General features: G+C 40.7%; 1 protein-coding gene across 1 annotated transcript in view; it reads right to left on the bottom strand.

Annotated features, from left to right (window-relative positions):
• The window catches only part of LOC115472229 (calcium-transporting ATPase type 2C member 1-like), a 181733-nt gene extending 161577 nt beyond the window's left edge, over positions 1-20156 (bottom strand). The window contains exons 1-2 of the mRNA XM_030206430.1: positions 20090-20156; positions 2909-3033 (exon numbers count right to left, since the gene is read on the bottom strand). Of these exons, the coding sequence (XP_030062290.1) occupies positions 2909-3033; positions 20090-20148 (184 nt within the window). The 5' untranslated portion in view covers positions 20149-20156. The remainder of the gene's footprint in view (positions 1-2908; positions 3034-20089) is intronic.
• Positions 20157-24441: the final 4285 nt, after the last annotated feature.

Raw genomic sequence — 24441 nt, 5'->3', positions numbered from 1 at the left:
CTGTCATTTGTTTTGCTTCTCTTTGAAAGTCACAGAAGGTTGTTAGCCAGACATAAGACCAAACACAGCGCCTAACAACAAAGAGAGCCCTCAAGGCAATGTAAATCAAAATTGGCTGAAATACAGATAAATGGTCAGCCTGGAATGTGATAAAGTACAAGGTTGTAAAGAATGAGGTGCAAGAACACACTAACCCCATAACCCTCGTACTGAAGAGCTGATAGGCACTCAAACAGGTTTTGTATGCAGGAGACCTGTACTATTAGGAGCAAGGGAGGAGGCCACCCGAGAAGGAAGGGTGAAACCACTGCTCCATCACAGACATCAGCAGTTGAGCCATTGTTCATTTGATCTTTAGAGGCTATCTGGGAGAACTACGAGAACATATTAGCACCTGCAAATAAAATTACCTCACAGGATCACCTAGTGTGCAACAAGGAATGCATTGTGCAATTAAGCTCTCAGAATAAGTCCCAACCTTCGTTGGGTACAGGCACAAAAACAGCCACCCTAATAAAGGAAAGGTGCCCACTCTCACCTGCTACTATGAAGCCACAGTATAGTCTGCTTTTAAACAATTATTCTATTTAGGTTGAGACAATAATTCTGTTTTCTAGACATAGGCAATGAGGCAAGAAAGGGGGGAGGGGAAGAACCCAGACTTTCCCAAGAATCACCTCAGCTCTAAACAAAATGTATCCTCCTCTTCCCCCCACCCCAAAGGTGCATAAACCTCAACCATCCCTTTGTTCAACTGACACCCAGTTCTCAAACCAGGTCAAGAGCTGCCTCAGAAACAGTTCAAGAGCTGCACAGTCCATCCCATCCATTTGCTGGCAACAGAAAAATACTGAGTATTCTAAGGCTGCTTGGTGTCCTTAAGGGGGCGATCACACAGAACTACTTTCTCTGTCTTCATCTGTTTGTCAACAGATATAACACACAGGTTATGGACTAGTCTGTTAAGGACACTAACAGGCTTATTTTCGAAAGAGAAGAACACCCATCTTTCGACATAAATCGGAAGATGGGCGTCCTCACAGGGTCGCCCAAATTGGTATAATCGAGAGTCGATTTTGGATGTTCCCAACCGCTTTCCGTCGCAGGGATGGCCAAAGTTCACAGGGACGTGTCGGAGGCGTAGCGAAGGCGGGACTTGGGCGTGCCTAACACATGGACGTCCTTGACCCATAATGGAAAAAAAAAAAGGGAGTCCCTGACGAGAACTTGGACGACTTTACCTGGTCATGTTTTTCTGCCACCCTCTATGCCGGCCTCAAATGTCATACTCAGGTCATCACAGCAGTATGCAGGTCCCTGCAGCAGTTTTAGTGGGTGCAGTGCACTTCAGGCAGGCGGACCCAGGCCCATCTCCCCCGTACCTATTACACTTGTGGTGGTAAATGTGAGCCCTCCAAAACCCACTGTACCCACATCTAGGTGCCCCCTTCAACCTTAAGGGCTATGGTAGTGGTGTACAGTTGTGGGGAGTGGGTTTCGGGGGCTTAGCACACAAGGAAAGGAAGCTATGTACCTGGGAGCAATTTATGAAGTCCACTGCAGTGCCCCCTAGGGTGCCCAGTTGGTGTCATGTCAGGGGGACCAGTGCACTACGAATGCTGGCTCCTCCCACAACCAAAGGGCTTGCATTTGGTTGTTTCTGAGATGGGTGTCCTTGGTTTCCATTATCCCCGAAAATCAGAAACGACCATTGTTTCGATAATACGGGTTTCCTCGCCCCTCCATCGGGACGTTTTGCGATGACGTCATCAGCAAAACTTGGGCATCCTTTTCAATTATGCCCCTCTTGGGGAACAATCTATTAATAATGCCCAACTCTCAGACTATTTTACAACTCCTTTATACAGATTTAAAGGGTATTTTTGTATAGGATCTGTCAGACAACCGTATCACCACCATTCAGGCTATACTGTGAGCCAGGCACTTTTATGGTGGGCAGGCATTCCTCAATGATCCTTACGTTTATTTCTTAAACTTTCCAATCATTAACTTATTTAGTCCATTATTCAAATTAATATAGAAAGATTCTTAAATTATAAAGAACAATCTTTAATGGCTTAAATCGAGAAATCGAATGGATGCCATTGATTTAAATAAAGGGGAGGAGTCAAGAGTTGGGCTCTGGGATTGGTTCGCTAATATATCAGCTGATAAGAAGTTGACGTAAATGTGTAAGTAAATCGTTATATAAATAGTTAGAACACTGCGGCCATTTTGAAATACGGAGAGAGCACAGAAATGTTTCCAGTTTTGGTTAAGGTATTAAACTGTATGGGACTGTCTGATATTGAGGGTTCTATATGTTAAGAGAATGTTTAATCGTTTATTTTCATCTTATAGGAGACATGCCTTGATACAGCATTAAATGCGAAACATGAGTTCATGTCGGATTAAGAGGTCTCCGAGATGACTGATTGCTTTTTAGAAAAATAGAAAACTAAGAAAGAAAACACTGCGTTTAAAGCTAAGTGTTAATTTGAATAATGGACTAAATAAGTTAATGATTGGAAAGTTTAAGAAATAAACGTAAGGATCAATGAGGAATGCCTGCCCACCATAAAAAGTGCCTGGCTCACAGTATAGCCTGAATGGTGGTGATACGGTTGTCTGACAGATCCTATACAAAAATACCCTTTAAATCTGTATAAAGGAGTTGTAAAATAGTCAGAGTTGGGCATTATTAGTAGATTGGTACATGAGAAGCCCCCTCTAATAAGTATAACTCTGATACCATATAAAGTGGACCTCTTGGGGAACAGACATTTAACTTATGAATACATCTGCTACAAACCTAACCTGTTATATTATATAAAAACTGTCATATGAAAAGGATAATTTTATATTACATAACATACATCAAATTGCTCTTCAGAGAGCCTAGACATACCAAGAGTTTCAACTATAGGTAACTTCTTTACAATAGCCCTTTTCTTGACCATTCTCATCACTCCAAGAGCCAGGGTGACAGTCACCACAATGGGCAACCCTTCAGGGATAGCAGCCACTGCCAAACTGTAAGAAAAGCACACATTTAAAAGAACAGGTAAATAAACTCAGCACTGTTGTATCATTTCACAAAGACATAACTAGCTATCTAATGAGAACTGAACAGAAGCCAAGGTTTGATGATATGGATACTCCCAACTTGTAAAAAGGAGAATAAGTAGAATGATTCAAGCAAAGATCTGGTAAATAATAAATACAAAACTCTAAGGGCCCCCTTTACTAAACACGCTAGCGATTCCTGGTGCAGCAATGCCAACAACACACATTCACTTTGAATGGGCTTCGTTGGCATTGCCACGCGGGTATTGCTAGTACAGTTTGGTAAAAGAGGCCCTACATTAGAAAGTGGAAAATGTATTATAAAGACATTTCTTCTTTGTATGTTTTTTTTTTTTAATTTGTGTCTGGCAGTTTCCTCATGCCTGAGCTCCCAACTCAGAAAGAACCAGCCTCATTTTGGTTATCAGCTTTCCTTCACAACTACCTGTGAATTCTTTCCTCTGTTTCATATCCCCTTCCCAACTCACTTAATCCAATCATTACAGCAACAGGCCCTACCCAGGTACTAAGCACCAAGGATAATGCAGGAACCTTACAATTGTAAGCCTTAAATTTGACCACTCAATGTCATCAATGCACAATGATTAGGGCCCCTTCTTACTCCCCCCCTCAATCCTCCACCCCCAGGGGCTATGGATGATACCCTCAGAGCATGGAGAGAGCAGAAAACAGGGGCACTGAAGGTTGATGCTGGACACAGGGAGGGACAAGGGACGCAAGAAGACAGATGTTAAACATGGGGAAAGGAAGGCGACAAGAAACCAGACAGATTTCTGGACAGGACAGATAATGGTGGACAGAGAAAGACAAGAAATGTCAAATAGGAAAGAGTCAGGAAAAAAAAAAAAAGAAAAGCAGAAAGGACCAAAATAAATGCCAAAACAAATGGAAAAGTAAAATGTTCAGTTTTGTGAAATGTGCATCTCTGATATTTTGAATTACAGTTTCTATTTCTCTAGCATTGCTGTACATGTAGAGTCTGTCTTCTTTAAGTTTCCAGTTCTACTACTCATAGGTGGTCTTTTGCTTCCTATATCTTGAGGTCTCTCTGTGTGTTGCACGTGACCCAGATGTGATATTCCGCTAGCACGTAGTTTCTGCGAGGTATTCTCCTAAGGCAAGGGTAGGCAACTTCGGTCCTCGAGAGCCGCAGGCAGGTCAGGTTTTCAGGATATCCACAATGAATACGCAGGAGATAGATTTGCAAGCACTGCTTCCATGGTATGCAAATCTATCTCCTGCATATTCATTGTGGATATCCTGAAAACCTGACCTGCGGCTCTCGAGGACCGGAGTTGCCTACCCCTGTCCTAAGGGGTAATACTTAGCTGTGACATAACCCCAGATATTCAATGCTAGGGCATGCATGGCTCCTGCCATCGAATATCAAGGTACATGTGCTGACCCAGAAATTAACTGGGCACTGATTGATATTCTGACCGATGTCCAGTTAAACTTGGTGCAAAAAGTTAGGACAGCATTTTTTGCTGTCCCAACTGTACATATTTACTTAGCTGGTTAGCAGACTGAATATTACTGCTAACCAGATAAGTGCCGGCTTCATCCAAAACTCCGACCCCAGACTGCCCCTAGCCATTTAGGGGATGTCCGATTAGTGGGGATATTCAGTGGCACTACCTGGTAAACTGCTGCTGATTATTTGGGATTGGTCAGCTCAATGGGGTTTAACTGGGCAGAAACCTCCTAGTGTACAATTTCTGTGTAGGGATCTGTAGTGGTTTGACTTGTTCTGCTTTTCAAACAGGAAGTATATTGGTATTATAAGATGCTGCATTTTACATAAGTAGGGCTATTGCTTTTTGAGTCCTAGACATTAGTGCTTCTTTATTATGACAGATTTTCTATAGAGGTTGGGAATGTTTACTTTTGACAGAGTTTGGTTAATGGAGCTCTGAAGGGGTTCCACCCCCCCCACCCCTTTGGAGAGATGGAGACCCACTCAGTCCTAGCTATGCCACTGGTTTTTCTTGACATCACTAAGTTTGGAAGGGACCATTTTGCTACACCAGGAAAAGCACGGACAGGCTTGCTGGTCATCTCCTTACAGTTCGTCTCGGCCCAGCTGCTCCAGCTTGCAAAGTTTGACAGGATGAAAGGTACCAAATGCTTCTCAGTTGCTGACCTAGGTAAATCTTATGCAAATAAAGGAAGCTGCTTGGCTTCAACAGATACACTGTATTGGACCCAGATGGACTCCCATGTGACCTACATTTCCTCTTTGGAATTGGCAAATAAATTACCTTATAAAGGATAGGAAACTGAAACTGTTTGGGTCTCATGGAGAACTATATGAGATAAAATTCTAAGAATTCTGAATGTTCATAATCTAGGTTCTTTTCTCTATATGATGTGGAGGTATATTTTCAAAGCACCTAGACTTACAAAGTTATGTGGAGGGGCATAATCGAATGGGGTGCCCAAGTTTTCCTGAGGGCGTCCTCGCAGGGCGTCCCCGCGAAGGGGCAGGGAAACCCGTATTATTGAAACAAGATGGGCGGCCATCTTTCGTTTCGATAATACGGTCGGGGATGCCCAAATCTCAACATTTAGGTCAACCTTACAGATGGTCGACATAAATGTTGAGATGGTCAACCTTAGAGATGGTCGTCCCCGGTTTTCAGCAATAATGGAAACCGAGGATGCCCATCTCAAAAACAACCAAATCCAATTCATTTGGTCGTGGGAGGAGCACTGGTCCCCCTGACATGCCAGGACACCAACCGGGCACCCTAGGGGGCACTGAAGTGAACTGATGCACTAACAGAACGGAAAAAGCCCTTCCCTTACCGATCCCTTAGCGATTCGGAAAGGAACAGGCATGCATGAAGGAAATCGCATGCAAATGAGCTGCTCACTGTTAGCTCATTTGCACACGATTTCCTTCCTAAGGAGGGGAAGCCAGTGCACAGCAGCCAAGCATTATGCGTGGCTGCTCTGCGCATGCCAAAGACAGCTTCATACATGCAGACAAGCTACATGTATAATAGCCATCTACAACCTTAAATAAATTGCCGTCTACAACCTTTGAAAAATAAAAGTCCAGGTGAAAATGTTCAAGTGCTCGTCAGGGATGTTTTTTTTTTTTTTTTTTTTAAGAGTATGGGTGAAGACGTCCTTCACTATGCCTCTGTCCCTGCGATGGCAGTTGAGGACGTCCATGCCTGGATGTTTCTGTGAGAAGGACGTCCATGCCTTTGCTATGCCTCTAACACCCCCTTTATTTATTTGGATTTTGGATCACTAGTAGCAGCAGTGGGATTTGAACCGGCCACCTCTGGATTGCAAGACCAGTGCTCTAACCACTATGCCACTCCTCTCCCTTGAAATTTGGCCGTCCCTGTGGGGGGGGGGGGGGGGGGGGGGAGTTCAGGACGTCCAAAATGTTGGAAAGAAGGAAGGCCATGCCTTCGCTATGCCTCCCCCCCCCCAGGGACCTGAATACTGCTGCGATGGACCTACTACTACTACTACTTAACATTTCTAAAGCGCTACTAGGGTTACGCAGCGCTGTACAATTTAACATGGAAGGACAGTCCCTGCTCGAAGAGCTTACAATCTAAAGGACAAATGTACAGTTAATCTGATAGGTCAGACAGATTGGGGCTACCTATATGTTCGAAAGGTTAGGTTCCGAATGCAGCATTGAAGAGGTGAGCTTTAAACAAGGATTTGAAGATGGGTAGGGAGGGGGCTTGGCGTAGGGATTCAGGAAGTTTGTTCCAGGCCTAGGGTGAGGCAAGGCAAAATGAGCAGAGCCTGGAGTTGGCAATGGTGGAGAAGGGTACTGAGAGGAGGGATTTGTCATGTGAGCGGAGGTTACGGGCAGGAACGTAGGGAGAGATGAGGGTAGAGAGGTAGTGAGGAGCAGCAGAGTGAGTGCATTTGTAAGTAAGGAGGAGAAGCTTGAATTGGATGTGGTATCTGATCGGAAGCCAGTGAAGCGACTTGAGGAGAGGGGTGATATGAGTATATTGGTTCTGGCGGAATATGAGACGTGCAGCAGAGTTCTGAATGGATTGAAGGGGGGATAGATGGCTGAGTGGGAGGCCAGTGAGGAGCAAGTTGCAGTAGTCGAGACGAGAGGTAGTGAGAGCGTGGACGAGAGTTCGGGTGGTGTGCTCAGTGAGGAAAGGGCGAATTTTGTTGATGTTGAAAAGGAAGAAGCGACAGGTTTTGGCAGTCTGCTGGATATGCGCAGAGAAGGAAAGGGAGGAGTCGAAGATGACCCCGAGGTTGCGGGCAGATGAGACGGGGAGGATGAGGGTGCCATCAACTGAGATAGAGAGTGGGGGAAGAGGAGAAGTGGGCTTAGGTGGAAAGACGAGGAGCTCGGTCTTGGACATGTTCAGCTTCAGGTGGCGGTTGGACATCCAGGCAGCAATGTCGGATAGGCAGGCCGATACCTTGGCCTGGGTCTCTGCGGTGATGTCTGGTGTGCAGAGATAGAGCTGGGTGTCATCAGCGTAAAGATGATACTGGAAGCTATGAGATGAGATCAGTGAGCCTAGGGAAGAGGTGTAGATAGAGAAGAGAAGGGGTCCAAGAACAGATCCCTGGGGAAACTGAGTATGACATTTCAGGCTGGCAAAAAAAGTTTTTAAAGTTGTTTTTTCGGGGTGGGAGGTGGTTAGTGACCACTGGGGGAGTCAGGGGAGGTCATCCGGTCAGTTCGGGCACCTTTTTGAGGCCTGGTTGTAAGAAAAAATGGACCAGGTAAAGTCACCCAAGTGCTCGTCAGGGACGCCCTTCTTTTTTCCATGGGTCGAGGACGCCCATGTGTTAGGCACACCCCAGTCCCGCCTTCGCTAAGCGTCTGACACGACCCTGGGAACTTTGGTCATCCCCGCGATGGGAAGCAGTTGGGGACGCTCAAAATCGGCTTTCGATTATACCGATTTGGGCGACTCTGTGAGAAGGACGCCCATCTCCCAATTTGTGTCGAAAGATGGGCACCCTTCTCTTTCGAAAATAAGCCTGATAGTAACCTATGGAACTTATAAATCTAAGTGCTTTGAAAATGAGCCCCACAGTTAAACAATTTCTTGGAGACTCTAAAAATTTCACTACAGAATGCTGATAGCCAAGGTGTATTTTCTGCCAACATCAAAACAAACGTCCTCTGAGCAAGGGGGAGGCCTGGAGACACTGGTGCTCACAGAACTCTTGAATCTGAACTTAAAATGATGGTTGGGAGGTTCATGTAAAGGATTCAAAATATGTATGTGTTACATTTTAATTGTCAAAATTTAAAACACATAAAATAAGAATAAGATGAATTCAAAATCAGTGTGCATAATAAGCAAAGCTCTAGTTTCCTGAACATAGTTAATTGGGTAACAAGTAAACTACACCTCAGAATAATCTTCATGATAAAACTTTCTGGACTTGTGTATAGGTCAGGATATTCAGAATCTGGTCTTCACCACAGAAGTTAGTGCAAATTGATCATGCCATAATCAAAAGAAGATTCAGAGGATCTATGAAAATGAGTAGCTGATGTTCATCTGTCTAGACAGGGATAGGACATTATTGCCCACCTCTGGGTAACACAACAGCATATAGATGATCCACAAGACTTCTGAAATAATGTTCTCTTGAATGGAATAAAAAATGGACATTTTCAGTCACAATAACAAAAGTTATGTTTGGTACAAATCAAATACTGCGTTCCAAAGTAAGAATCTCATCATGACTTCTGAGCATGACGGTAAAGGAATCATGGTGTGGGACTGCTTTGCAACATCAGGGCCTGCATAGTTTGACAGAACCATGAATGTTTTATTTCAGAAAATTCTAGAGTAGAATATAGCCCAGCCAATGTGGGTCACGCAGCAAGACAACCACCCTTATAATTCAAGTACATCTACTACAGAATAGCTAAATAAATTTAATATTTCAGATTGGCCAAATGAAAGTCTCAACTAAACTCCAGTGAATGTTGTGGCAAGCCTGAAGCTGTTCATGCAAAAAGTTTTCCAATGTCACAGAGCTAAAACACTACTTCATGGAAGAATGGTCTAAAATTCCTCAAGAGTGACATGAAAAACTGATCAAACGTTATAAGAAGCATATAGGTGACAGACATTATTGCAGCTCAAGGAAGTAACTAAAACATTCATACAGTTGTTTGCACAAGGATACTTATTGTTGAAACTGTTGAATAAAATATCTTGCTTTATCTATCTTTATTTATTCTCCATTTTTCCACATATAATAAAAAAGCAAAACCAAATACATCCCATAAAGAGAGAGAGAAAGAAAATCATTCAGACAGAAAAAAAAAAAAATCTAGTCCACATACTTTGGAAAGGAGATACAGCAAAATAGAAAAAAAAAACTCCAATAAGAAATGAAACTAACAGGATAATCCTCCTAAATACCTTGGCACCCAATCCTAACCATGCTTTTTCTTTTTTAAGCCAACCAAAGACAAATTTACATGGAAACTTTAAATAGAAAGTTGTCCTCATAGCTAATACATGTGATTTCCATGAAGAAAAAGTCTTTTGCCTTAATTAGATTAAAAGAGAAATATCTGGGAATAATTTTCTGTTTTTAAAAGAAGTAAGATCCAAAGACTTAAAGATCATATTCTTATCTTGAAACAAGGAGGGTACCATACTATGGTATATTATCTTGCGGTGATTCTAAGAAAACACAAAGATCTAATCTCTCTGATTTCTCCAACACATCCCCCCCACCCCACCCTTCATTTACAAAAGCAACATTTCAACAAGTTTAGAGATAAACTCCCTTACCTGAAAGAGAGAAGTAAGTAACTCAGCAAAATATTTTCTAAGTAGGTTCACTAGGGATAACAATAATGTCATAAGAAAATCTAAAACCCTCAAGTTTTGGGACCTAGCCATGTTCTCCAAAATCTCCAACTTCCTATGGAGAACCAAACTGTCCTTAATAGCAAATGACCCCTTGGCAGATAAAATCCTTAACCAAGATTCTAAAACACCATATAACCTTCTCCAGTTTAACAGGTCTGAGATCCAGTTCCTCAAATTTCTCCACTGTGGCCTCAGAAAAAAATGCACAGCTGAGGATACAGTCCCTCTCGAAACAATTCTCAATTCTGGAAACCACAGCAAAGATACCCAGCAAGGAAATTTCACCTGAGGGTTTTAAACTCCATTGTGAAATATCAGAAGGAAAGGTAACTTTATCAGGAATGGCAATTTATCACTATCTGAAGAGACAGCATGAACAGACTACACAGTTGCAGATCCCACACCAGCCTCAGCACTGATGGGACTAAATGTGGGGGAGGGGGCGAACTAAAGGGGAAATGGGACTTGATATACCATATTTCTGTGGTTTTTGCAACTGCATTCAAAGCGGTTTACATATTATATACAGGTATTTATTTGTACCTGGGGCAATAGAGGTTCAAGTGATTTGCCCAGAGTCACAAGGAGCTAAAGTGGGAATCAAACCCAGTTTCCCAGGATCAAAATCCACTGCATTAACCCCTGACTCAAGAAAAAGAATACCAGACTGATTAGCTCCCATAACTGACACTAACATGTTTGTTCATAGGTCCAACTACCTTAGGGGAGATAGTTTGAATGCTACGAGTCCATCTTCTGTATAGCTTCAAAGGGTCTGTTTGAACATTATTTTGGTCTGTGCTTTGGTAACAAAGACTGGGGTTCAAAACAGGAATTGTAAGTTATTGATAAAAACTAGTCTCCATACTCTTTCCCCCATAGTTTTAGAACTTGAACTGTGTTCTTCTGCCACACAGCATTAACAGATAGCCTCTAGAAGGCACAGCACGGCCTAGGTCAATCTTCATTCCGACCCCTCCTCCCACCCACCCCTAGCACAGCATTTATAGTCAATCTAATTAGGATATCAAGGGAAGAGTTTTCATTAGATTTTTAATTACATGTATTTAGTATCTGAGAAGCAAACACTAAATAAATTACATATTATACCATATAAATCTTAAGGCTCTTTATATTCATCTAGCATCCCTAGCACCATAAGAATTTTAATTAAACAACTCTATAATACTAAGATGCAGACAGCACTCCAGCAACGAGAGGGGTGCTATCTACTCTTTTGCACTGAGTGTCACATGTATGATTATCTCCCAGTTGGTGAGAGGTTATATGTGTGTGCTTGATACAAAGTGCTCCTAGCTTTCAGAGAACTAGTCAATTCTTTTGAGGCTAGAGCAGCAGACTTGGAAGAGCTGAGGGAGACACATAGAGGAGGTCTACAGGGACGTTGTAGAGAAAAGTCCCACCTCCAGTCTGGCAGCCCCTGTGCTGCCTTGGAGAGAGGTCTCCTAAAAGGACAGCATCACCCATATGAAGTTGGAAGTAATCCTCTAGCCAGGACCAGCTAACCAGGGGATGCAATATCCTCTCAGACCGAGGATGTCTCTCCAGGAACTTCTGCCCAGGAAGGAAGGGTTAGGACTGCTGTTGTAGTTGGTGATTCGATCACTCGGTATGTAGCTAGCTGGATTGCTGGTGGAAGTGAGGATCGCCTGGTCACTTGCCTGTCTGGTGTGAAGGTGGCAGACCTCATGCGTTACCTACATAGGATTTCAGATAGTGCTGGGGAGGAGCCGGCTGTCTTGGTACACGTGGGTACCAATGATATACGAAAATGTGATAAGGAGGTTCTGGAAGCCAAAATGTAAGCTACTAGGTAGAAGGCTGAAATCCAGATCCTCCAGGGTAGCATCTTCAGAAATGCTCCCCGCTCAGGACCCAAGAGATAGGCAGAGTTCTGAAGTATCCATGCGTGGCTGAGATGATGGCACATGGATGAGGGATTTAGATTTGTTAGGAACTGAGCAGCATTCTGGAATAGGGGCTCTACATTAACCGTGATGGAACCAGGCTGCTAAATCAACATTTAAAAAGGAGATAAAGCAGCTTTTAAACTAGAAACTGGGGGAAGGCCGACAGTCATTCAAAAGTGCATGGTTCAAAACAAGGTTTCTTTAAAAGATATCACCACCAAAACAGGGAAGGTAGGGCATCCTGATAGAAAGGTTGCAATTGAAACCATAGTAGACCAGGGGGATTATTTTCAAAGCACTTAGACACACAAAGTGCCACAGAGCAGACAGATTTTCAAGAATCTAAATTAACACTGTCAATTGCTGAGCAAGTTGTGACTAGGAACAAACATTGTTGGAATTGTTTTTATGCAAATGCCAGAAGTCTAAGAAATAAAATGGGAGAGTTAGAATATATTGCACTAAATTAAAAGGTAGATATAATAGGCATCTCTGAGATCTGGTGGAAGGAAAATAACCAGTGGGACACTGTCAAATCAGGGTACAAATCACATCGCAGTGATAGGGTGGATCCAACTGGTGGAGGGGTAGCATTATATGTTAAGGAGGGCCTTGAATCAAAGACTAAAAATTCTACAGGACATGAAACATGTATCAGAATTTCTATGGATAGAAATTCCATGTGTGAAGGGGAAAAGGATTGTGATAGGAGTTTACTACCATCCACCTGGCCAGGATGAAGACTGATGTAGAAATGTTATCAGAAATTAGGGAGGCTAACAAACTGGGCAACACAATAATAATGGGTGATTTCAATTACCCTGATATTTCCTGGGTAAATGGAGCAGCTGGTAGAGGAACCAAGAGGGGGAACAATTCTAGACCTAGTTCTTAGTGGAGTGTATGATCTGGTGCAGGAAGTAATGGTGCTGGGGCCGTGTGATAACAGTGATCACAATATGATCAAATTTGACATCAGCTCTGGAGTAAGTACTCACAGGAAATCCAATACATTATCATTTAACTTTCAAAAAAGGAGACGATGATAAAACGAGAACACAAAAAAACAAAACAAACAAACAAAAAACTTATGAAGAGCAGCTGCAAAGGTCAAAAATTTACATCAGGCATGGATGCTGTTCAAAAACACCATTCTGGAAGCCCAGATCAGACATATTCCATGTATTAAAAAAAGGAGGAAGGAAGGGCAAAGACAGACAGCATGGTTAAAAAGTGCGGTGAAGGAAGCTATTAGAGCTAAAAGAAAATCCTTCAGAAATTGGAAGAAGGATCCAACTGAAAATAATAGAAAACTGCATAAGGAATGGCAAGTCAAATGCAAAGTGCTGATAAGGAAGGCAAAGAGAGACTTTGAAAAGAAGATCGTATTGGCTAACTTTTTTTTTTTTTTAGGTATATTAGAATCAAGAAGCCGGCAAAAGAAATCAGTTGGAAACGCTAGATAACCAAAGGATAAAAGGGGCAATCAGGGAAGATAAGACCATAGCAGAGAGATTAAATGAATTCTTTGCTTTGGTTTTCACCGAGAAAGATGTGGGAGAGATATTGGTGCCCGAAATGGTATTCAATGCTGATGAGTCAGAGAAACTGAAACAAACCTCTGTAAACATGGAAGATGTGATGGAGAAATCTAAAAAATTGAAGAGCAGCAAATCACATCGGACTGGATGGTATATATATCCCAGAGTACTGATAGATTTGAAAAATGAACTTGCAGAGTTATTGTTAGTAATATGTAATTTATCTTTAAAATCTAGCATGGTACCGGTACCGCAAGACTGGAGGGTGGCCAATTTAACGCCAATTTTTAAAAAGGTTTCCAGATGTGATCTGGGAAATTATAGATTGGTGAACCTGATGCAGATGCTGGACAAAATGGTTGACTATTATAAAGAACACAATTAGAGTATTTACATAAGCATAGATTAATGAAACCACTATATTTAATTAAGCACTTAAAGGGATAGGATAACAAAAAAGATGCTCCGGTCTCGCTAGTCTCCCGTCTCATAGCAAGAAAAGCTTTTCTTCTATCTTGAAATACGTATTTTTTAGCCAGGAACAACTGCGGTCTTTTCTGGATGGGAAGAGAGCTCCAGGACAGAAGACAAGTTCAAGCTGGACAATGAAATCGATTCAGGGTTTATAAACCCATGTTAAGCTTTTTTACCTTTTCTTTTTCCTCTAAGGATCTCTCTCTAAATTTGCAGTTCACTCCCCCCCCCCCCCAAATTTGTGGTCTAAGGCGACTTATTTTCTTTTCCTTTGAATTTTCTCTTATACCATGTTATCTCTCATTAGATAATTGTTTCTTTCTTTTCTAGGGTTTTTTTTTTTGAGAGATTTTTTATACTCCATAAATTTCGTAAGCTGCTTTTCACAAACAAGTGGTTACTTGTTTATTGTATTTGTTGAAAGTTATAAATAAAATAATAAAACATAGATTAATAAGACAAAGCCAATATGGATTTACTCAAGGGAAATCTTGCCTCACCAATCTACTACAATTCTTTGAAGGGGTGAATAAGCATGTGGATAAAAGGTGAGTTGGTCGATATTGTGTAGCTGGATTTTCACAAGGCATTTGATAAAAGTATCTCATGAAAGACTCCAGAGGAAATCAGAAAGTCGTGGGATAGGAGGTAATGTCCTATTCTGGATTAAAAACTGGTTAAAAGATAGAAAACAGAGTAGGGTTAAATGGTCAGTATTCTCAATGGAGAAGGGTAGACAGTGGGGTTCCCCAGGGGTCTGTGCTGGGACCGCTGTTTTTCAACTTATTTATAAATGATCTAGAGATGTAAATAACTAGTGAGGTAATTAAATGTGTTGAAGACACAGTTATTTAAAGTTGTTAAATCACAAGAGGATTGTGAAAATTGTAAGAAGACCTTACGAAACTTGGAGACTAGGTATCCAAATGGCAGATGACGTTTTATGTGAGCAAGTACACAGTGATGCATGTGGGAAAGAGGAACCCAAACCATAGTTACGTGATGCAAAGTAAGACATTAGGAGTCACCACTCAGGGAAAGGATCTAGATGTCATGTGCACGACGGCTAAGAAAGCAAACAGAATGTTAGGAATTATTTGGAAAGGAACAGAAAACAAAACTGAGAATGTTATAATACTACTACTATTTAACATTTCTAAAGCGCTACTAGGGTTACGCAGCGCTGTACAATTTAACATAAAGGACAGTCCCTGCTCAAAGAGCTTACAATCTAAAGGAGAAGTGAACAGTCAGTCCGATAGGGGTAATCAATTGGGGCAGTCTGGATTTCCTGAAAGGTGAGAGTTAGGTGCCGAAGGCTCCATGGTACGACCGCACCTCGAATACTGTGTGCAGTTCTAGTCATTGCATCTCAAAAAACGATATAGAGGCATATTTTGAAAGCACTTAGCCTTCCAAAGTTCCATAGGTTTCTATGGAACTTTGGAAGGCTAAGTGCTTTGAAAATATGCCCAATAGTGGAATTAGAAAAGGTACAGAGAAGGGCGACGAAAATGATAAACGGGGATGGGATGACTTCCCTATGAGGAAAAGCTAATGTGGCTAGGGCTCTTCAGCTTGGCGTTCAGTTGACAATTAATCTAAGTAACACAAGGGCCTGTTGCAGTCACTTTGAAACTCAATATTTGGGTGCTTGAATGAGCAACGTTGCGAAACATGGTCCATGTCAGGACGCAGACAATTTGAGTTTAAAAAGATAAGTGATCTTAAATACTTGTTTTCACACCAGCATGTTTTTGGCACAAAAAAAGGAAAAATAAAAGTAATGTGCAATGATTAGTTGCCCGGGATACTGTTTAAGGCCCCAACCTTTCACTGCCAATCTCAGATAATTTCAAACTTCTAGGGATCACAATAGATCAATACTTAACACTAGATTCTCAAGTGACCATCACCACAAAGAAAATGTTCTATTCAATGTGGAGACTCAAGCGAATAAAACCTCTCTTTCCCCGTGAAGTCTTCCGCAATTTGATACAATCCATGGTCTTGAGCCAGATGGATTACTGCATCGCTATATATGCGGGATGCAAAGAACAACTGCTCAAGAAATTACAAATGGCCCAAAATACTGTGGCAAGACTGATATTTGGAAAATCTAAATTTGAAACTGCAAAACCACTCAGAGAAATTTTGCATTGGCTCCCTATAAAAGAATGCATAGCCTTTAAAATATGTACATTAATCCACAGAATAATCTAAGGTGAGGTACCAGAATACATGCTTGAATTGGTTGATTTACCACCTAGAAACAGAACCAGTTCATAGCGATCTTATCTGAACTTACATTACCCAGACTGCAATGGCTTAAAGTATAAATCAATTGACGCCTCAAACTTCACTTACATTGGCACTCAACTGTGGAACGCCTTACCCAAATCAACAAAAACTACCCAGAACTACCTAAACTTTAGGAAATCATTGAAAACAGTATTGTTCAAGAAGGCTTACTCCCCAGGTTCAACATAATCAGAATTATCCCTAACTATTATAAGATCCAATAGACTCTAATTACATCTTACCTTTCATATTTACTACTGATTGTTATTCATATCCTACTTCAATACCCACCGATGTTTAACTGTATTTTCTATTCTGCTAAATTTGAAAAATTGTACTTCTTGCATTGTAAATTAGTACAATATTTTGTAAGCCACTTTGAGCCTGCTATCAGTGGGAAAGGTGGGATACAAATGTGATAAATAAATAAATAAAATTATCCCTGTGAAAATTTATGAAAACATTTCTTTAAAAATTTATAAATACTTTGGCATTTTGAGTGTGATACATGTGTTATGCTTTGTGCAGGAGAGAGACAGACCCTGGCTCCGGGCCCCCCTTAGAGGCTGGGTCCGTCCCCCCTCCCGGCTGCCCTGATCAGGCAGTGTGCACAAATGTGAACACGCTGCTGATTACTGCCGGGAAAACCCCCTCCCCAAAGCAGAAAATAGAAAATTTTCTACCATGGCAAACAGCACGTGACAACTTGGAAACTACTGCAGGGGTCAAATCGATGAGTGCTCAGTTGTGTATCGATTGATAGTGGAGCGTTTTAAACTCTTGGGCCGTGTTGGGTCTTAATAAAATTTCATTGGTGCATCTTATCTTAGTGTGGTGACTGATCACTTGGAATTGGTTCCTTTCCACCCTGTTACTGCTGTGTTCTGTCCTTGTGGACAGTGTGAACCCCATTTTGAACTTGTTCCGATGTTGCATGCTATACCAAGTCTGTACCAAGAGTTTAAAATGCTCCACTATCAATCGATACACAACTGAGCACTCATCGATTTGACCCCTGAGGAAGGCTGTTATAGCCGAAACACGGGCCGTGTTGGGTCTTAATAAAATTTCATTGGAGCATCTTATCTTAGTGTGGTGACTGATTACTTGATATTGGTTCCTTTCCACCCTGTTACTGCTGTGCAAAGAAACAAACTGAACATACAATTTGTTTACAAGGTGCAACAAAGTGAAATCTAAGACATCTATACAATGTCTACTTATAAGATATTTTGCATATTTGGTGTTTTTAGTTTGATTTGCTTCAGGTTTTTGCTTGCATTCTGCAGCATGGTATGTGGGAAAGAGTTACCCCAGAGAAATGTGCACAGATCATAATTCTATATAAAGAAAAGATACCAATAAGAGTAATTGTGAAGAAGCTTAAAGTTGCTCATTCAACTATCATAGCAACGGTTAGACGACATGAAGAGCTGAACAGTTTTCAGTCTCAGGCATGCTCAAATCAAACAAGAGTTACAAATGTACAATAGACAATGCGATTATAAAAGCAGCGAAACATTCCCCAAGTGCATCATCAAGTGTATCAGAGCCAGAATTGCAGGTAGTCCACTGAAGAAACCAAGCAATAGGACAATATGCAGGAGATTATTTGATGCTAGACTTCGATCTTTCTTTCTTCTCTCGACTTTCTTTCTTCTCAACCTATTCTTGATCCACTTCAATCTGGCTTTCGGCCCCTTCATTCAACTGGAAACAGCACTTACTAAAGTCTCCAATGATCTATTCCTGGCTAACATCCAAAGGGCTCTATTCTATACTCCATCCTTCTCGATATTTCTGCTGCCTCTTTGATACTGTGATCACAGCCTACTCCTTGACACGCTGTCCTCAACTTGCGATTTCAGAATTCTGCTCTCTCCTGGTTCTCTTCTATCTCTCACAGCGTACTTTTAGTGTATACTCTGGTGGTTCATCCTCTTCCTCTATCCCGCTGTCAGTGGGTGTACTCAAGGATCTGTTATCAGGACCTCTCTTTTCTCATCTATACTTCCTCCCTTGGTTGCTGCTGACATCAGCACACGGCTTTCAGTTTATCACCTTTACGCTTGATGACTCCCAGATATACCTCTCCCACACAGTAATATCAGCAGACAGAAATCCAGTCCAAGGTTCATCTAGCATCCTGCATCTCTGACATTGCTACCTGGATTGTTTCACTGCCACCTGAAACTCAGTATGTCCAAAACTGAAATCCTTATCCTTCCATCCTTAAAACCACCCCCTCTTTCACTTCACCCATTCTCTATTTCTGTCGACAACACGTTCATTCTTCCTGGTCTCGTCTGCTCGCAACCTTGGGGTCATCTTCATTCCTCCCTCTTCTTTTATGCCCATATTCAACAAGATTGCATAAAACCTGGCGTTTCTTCCTTTATAACAGCGCCAGAATTCACCCTTTCCTTTCTAACACGCTATCAGAACCCTCATCCAAACTCTCATCACCTCTGGCTAGAGACTACTGCAACTTGCTTCTCTCATGTCTTCCACTCAGCCATCTTCCTCTTCAATCTGTTCAAAACTCTGCCGCAAGACTAATATTTCACCAAAGTCGTTTATGCCATATCAGCCCTCTCCTGAATCACTTCACTGGCTCCCTATCCGTTTCCGTATACAATTCAAGTTTCTCTTGTTGACCTATAAGTGCATTCACTCTGCAGCCCTCACTACCTCTCCACCCTCATCTCTCCCTACACTCCTTCCCTAGAACTCCGTTCATTAGGCAAATCTCTCCTAATTGCACCCTTCTCCTCCATCGCTAACCAGACTCCGCTCTTCTATCTCGCCGCACCTTATGCCTGGAATAGGCTTCCTGAGCCATTACATCTAGCTCCATCCCTGGCTGCCTTCAAATCCGGGCTAAAGGCCTACCTGTTTGATGCTGCTATCGACTCCTGACTTGTAACTTTTATCTTATCCTAATGTGTCCTTCTGTCCGTCCTTCCCTTCTCCTTTTTGGTCCTGTTTGTCCTGATTTAGATTGTAAGCTCTTTTGAGCAGGGACTGTCTTCTTCATGTTCAATTGTAAAGCGCTGCGTATGACTGGTAGCGCTATAGAAATGATTTATAGTAGTAGTAGATCTTATCAGCCTGCTCAAAAACGGAAGTCTGCCAAAAATATCAAAGACTGGCTCATTTTCTATCACAAGTATAAGAAGTGGACAGTTGATCAATGGGGAGTGAATTATGTTTTCAGATGGAAGCATTTTCTCTCAGTTCTACAGCTTCTGTAGACACACGAGAAGCCCTTCAAATCAGAGACATAATGTGAAGTATGTTATACCCAAAGTGAAACAAGCACCAAAGGTTATGATTTCGGTGCAGTACAAGGATCTGGTCGAGGATTATGCTAAAAAAATACATCAACAGAACTGTTATTTGAATGTTTTGGAGGAGAGACTGTCAAACTTTATACAAATTCACAACAGGATGGTGCACCTTGCCATGGAACAAAGCTGTTAAGGCATGCTGGATCATGAACAGTTTCTACTGTTAGAATCTTGGCCAGGCAACAGCCCAGATTTAAAATTATTGAAAATTTGTGGACATGAAGCAGAAAGAGGCCATTCATAATCCAACATCTGAAGAGACCTTATACATGGATCAAAGCTGTGTGGACTCAGGAGGTAAGAACAAAGGTCATCACTGTAAATACTTATAACTAGGAGAAAAAGATCTGCAGACAAATGACTTTAGATGTTAAATACAACACAGAATTTGTAGCTTTAGAATCTGATTTGTTTCATGTGTATGTTATTACATATTAGTCATAAATAATGAAAAAGGTGGAGGTCGCAAACTTTTGGCCATGACTGCATATCCCATAAACAAGCCTTGGAACAGATGTAAAATTCAAACTGTCCAATAATCTCACCTTACACCAATGGTGAACATGTCAATGATATTCTTTCCCTGGAGACACCCAACCAGCATGATAATACCTGTTAATACAAAAACAGCAGCAGTATTATACTCAGCCTTACCTTATAATGAAGCAAATGTATGATTCATAATCACTTATGGAGCCAGCTGATTCACAACTTGTCAAAAAAAAAACCCAACTATATATATAATATATATATATATATATATATATATATATATAATTTTTTTTAACAATGAATGAATGTTAAGCAGGAGACAACTAATTATGTAATTAAAGAACTTACACTTCCTGACAGAAAGGTTGAGAAAGCCTTGCTGGGTAAAAGAAAGAACTTGAGTCTCCTGTACTATATCATTGTCAGGCTACAGGGTCTGCTTTGAATAATTTGTCTTTTCAATGAAATGTTCCTGTATCATAAGTTCCCAGAGTACATTCCACTGCCTAACAGCTGTAAACATTGAAGGAATAATCTAAGAAGTGGGAAGGAAAATTATAAAGGCCTTATGATATTCATGTATGACAACATTGATGATAGAATAGTGACAGCTTGTATCACCATACAGATTTTTAAGAAGTCATACAAAACCAAATTATAAATAAATAGCAAATGAAAAGTTAGATGAATATGTCTTACCATTATGCCAAAGGAATATAGAGATAGCTGTTTCCCCAAGATGTCCATGCTCTTCTGTAAAGGGGTCTTTGGAGCCTTAATAAAAAAAAAAAAAGAAGTCAAAAGAAAGGTACTCACAAGACACTCAGCCACTACTCTGCAGTGCCCTAGCCGACATTATGTTCAACAAACCTACTGTCCCTTTGCCTGCAGTAAGAGGTTTCAGAGAACTATGTCTTTACAAACGATTTTCAAAAATTACATAGGGCAGGTAAAAATTTTGGCTTGCGTTCCAATTTAAGACTACGAACTAGGCTCTTAGAACCTCCCTGTGCTTCTGTCTACTCAACAGTGGGTAATACTGATGCTTATTCTACAATTACCTTGTGAATATGGCATGAATGTTAAAGGCTTAAAAGCTGCAAACCCATTTACATAGAAATAAAAAACCTGTATTTATGTTTTCTAAATGTCTGTTACAATGGTGGAACATGGGGCCACTGCTATTCCCTAACAGCCCACAAGGGCCAAAAACAGTTTCAGTTTTGAGGTGATCCCCAATCAATATGCGAGAGAGAGAGGCAGAATACATGCAAACCCATTTAGAGACGTCCATCTCACGAATGCTGTTAACGATATACTGAAAACCTCAAGAACCGGAGGCCAATGCCATTGAGCTAGGCTATTTCAGTAAAGTCAGGTCTTAATGATGTCATATTAATAAGGAAGAGTCAAAGAAGCAAAACAAGTCTGCTCCTGTACTTGAATAAAAAAAATAATAAGGATTAAAAAGAAAGCAAAGAAAAGAAAGCCATGGTGCTAAGCAGACCAGAGTTCATGAACCCAGAATTCTGTGTCACATAAAGGTCAGTCTGGGTTCAAAATAAAGTTGCTTATGTTTATGTATATTTATGTATATTCTATTTTAATGAAAGTGGATCACAATATAAAAACATATAAAACACACATACTTATTAAAACACATCAAAGTTGCAGCCCACTCACTACAGACATCCTCAAATACCATCACATATGACATCCCGAGCAAAAACTGCAACCTAAGTCCAGTTTAGCTATAAACAGAACCCCTCCAATACAGATCTTCCTCATAATCCAAATGCTTTTGAAAACAAATAACTTCAATTATTTTTCAGATGCAACAGTATCTGACATCAATCTTAAATGAGAGAGAAGGCAGTTTCTTACAAAAGGACAACAACAGAGTGCTAACATAAACACATAATTGTTGCCATACTGGGACAGACCGAAGGTCCATCAAGCCCAGCATCCTGTTCCCAACAGTGGCCAATCCAGGTCACAAGTACCTGGCAAGATCCCAAAACAGTACAATACATTTTATGCTGTTTATCCTAAAAATAAAGAAGTGGATTTCTCCAAGTCCATCTTAATAATGGCTTATGGACTTTCCTTTCGGAAGTTATTCAAACCAGTTTTAAACCCCGCTAAGCTAACTGCTTTTACCAAATTCTCTGGCAATGAATTCCAGAGTTTAATTACATGCTGAGAAAGAAATAATTTTCTCAGATTTGTTTTAAAATTACTACTGTGTAGCTTCATTGCGTGCCCCCTAGTCCTAGTATTTTTGGAAAGCATAAAATGTGATTCACGTCTACCCGTTCTACTCCACTCAGTGTTTTATATACCTCTATCATATCTTCCCTCTGCCACCTTTTCTCCAAGCTGAAGAGCCATAGCAGCTTTACTCTTTCTTTCCTCATAGGGAAGTTGTCCCATCCCCTTTATCGTTTTCTTCACCCTTCTCTGTACCTTTTCTAATTCTACTATATTTTTTGAGATGCGGTGACCAGAACTGAACACAGTATTAGAGGTGAAGTCGTACCATGGAGCAATAAAAGACATTATAACATCCTCATTTTTGTTTTCCATTCCTTTCCTAGTAATTCCTAACATTCTATTTGCTTTCCTAGCTGCCGCCGCACACTGAGCAGAGGGCTTCAACATATCATCAACGATAACACATGATCCTCTTTCCCACATGCATCACTTTGCACTTCATCACATTAAACCTCATCTGCAATTTGGATACCCAGTCTCGTAAGGTCCTCTTGTAATTTTTCACAATCCTCTAACAACTTTGACTGTGTCGTCAGTAAATTTAATTACCTCACTAGTTATTTACATCTCTAGATCATTTAAATATGTTAAAAAGCAACAGTCCCAGCACAGACCACTGGGGAACCCAACTATCTACCCTTCTCCATTGAGATTACCGACCATTTAACCCTACTCTCTGTTTTATATCTTTTAAACAGTTTTTAATCCAATAGAACACTACCTCCTATCATATGACTCTCCAGTTTCCTTGGAGTCTTTCATGAGGTTCTCTGTCAAATGCCTTTTGAAAATCCAGATACACAATATCGACCGGCTCAACTTTATCCACATGTTTGTTCACCCCTTCAAAGAAATGTAGTAGATTGCTGAGGCAAGATTTCTTTTACCATGTTGGCTTGTCTCATTAATCTATGATTTTGAATATACTCTGTAATTTTGTTTTTTATAATGGCCTCTACCATTTTGCCCGGCATTGATGACAGGCTCACTGGTCTATAATTTCCAAGATTACCTCTGGAACCTTTTTTAAAAAATCGGTATTACATTGGCCACCCTCCAATCCGGTACCATGCTTGGTTTTAAAGATAAATTACTATACTAACAATATTTCTGCAAGTTCTCAAAATGAATTTTTTTGTAAAGTAAGAATTGACAGCTACAAAGCTCCTTCTGACCTTAAAACACTACCCAGTTGGATAGTATAAAAATAATTTTTTTTAAATATCCCCAGTTTATAGATCTTAAGAACACATGACAAACAGAATGCTGAATCCTCTTTCAAATCTTTATGAATTAAGAGCAAGGGTTTAAGAATAACTCTCAATTCCACTGGTAAACAATGCAATTGCATAAGAAACAGTGTTAACAGACTGAAAGCAGGAAGCACCATTTTGGACTACCTGTAGAGACTTCAGAGCTGATAATGAAATCCCATGATAAGAGTTACAATAGTCCAAACTACTCAAAACCATAGCCTGTACCACAGTTCTAAAATCTTCTGCTGTAATCAAAGGTTTTATTTAGCTCACCACCATTTGAATATATTGCTTGAAGGAAAGCTTAACAAAAACTCTGAACCTGCTGAGCAATAACATTACTTTGAGATATCCTGCATTTCAGCTCCAGATACATTTATACATTGTTATCCTTCAACCACAATGCAACAATAGAAAAAAACAGTCAACTGTCCTACTGCAATATCAAAAGGTACATCAAATGATAAAATGAATTAGATATCATCTGCATAAACCCTATATCATTCAAGACAATTTCCAACACAGGGGTATCAAATCTACATTAAATGACGTGGCAGATCTTTTAAGGATAAATCCGCTATTCCTTCTATACTTCTGGTGACTTTGGCATTAGATCCTGATCTTGACGGGCTGTTGAGACTTTTTTCATTATAGGGAATTCCTTTTTTCTTTCAAAAAACGTTTAGGTGTTTTACTACTACTACTACTATTTAGCATTTCTATAGCGCTGCAAGGCGTACACAGCGCTGCACAAACATAGAAGAAAGACAGTCCCTGCTCAAAGAGCTTACAATCTAATAGACAAAAAAAAAAAAGTAAGCAAATCAAATCAATTAATGTGTACAGGAAGGAGAAGAGGAGGGTAGGTGGAGGCG

This window comes from Microcaecilia unicolor, chromosome 1 (assembly GCF_901765095.1).
Source record: "Microcaecilia unicolor chromosome 1, aMicUni1.1, whole genome shotgun sequence".
NCBI lineage: Eukaryota > Metazoa > Chordata > Amphibia > Gymnophiona > Siphonopidae > Microcaecilia > Microcaecilia unicolor.
The sequence above is the reverse complement of the archived record's forward strand: the minus strand, read 5'-3'. Positions and strand labels throughout refer to the sequence as shown.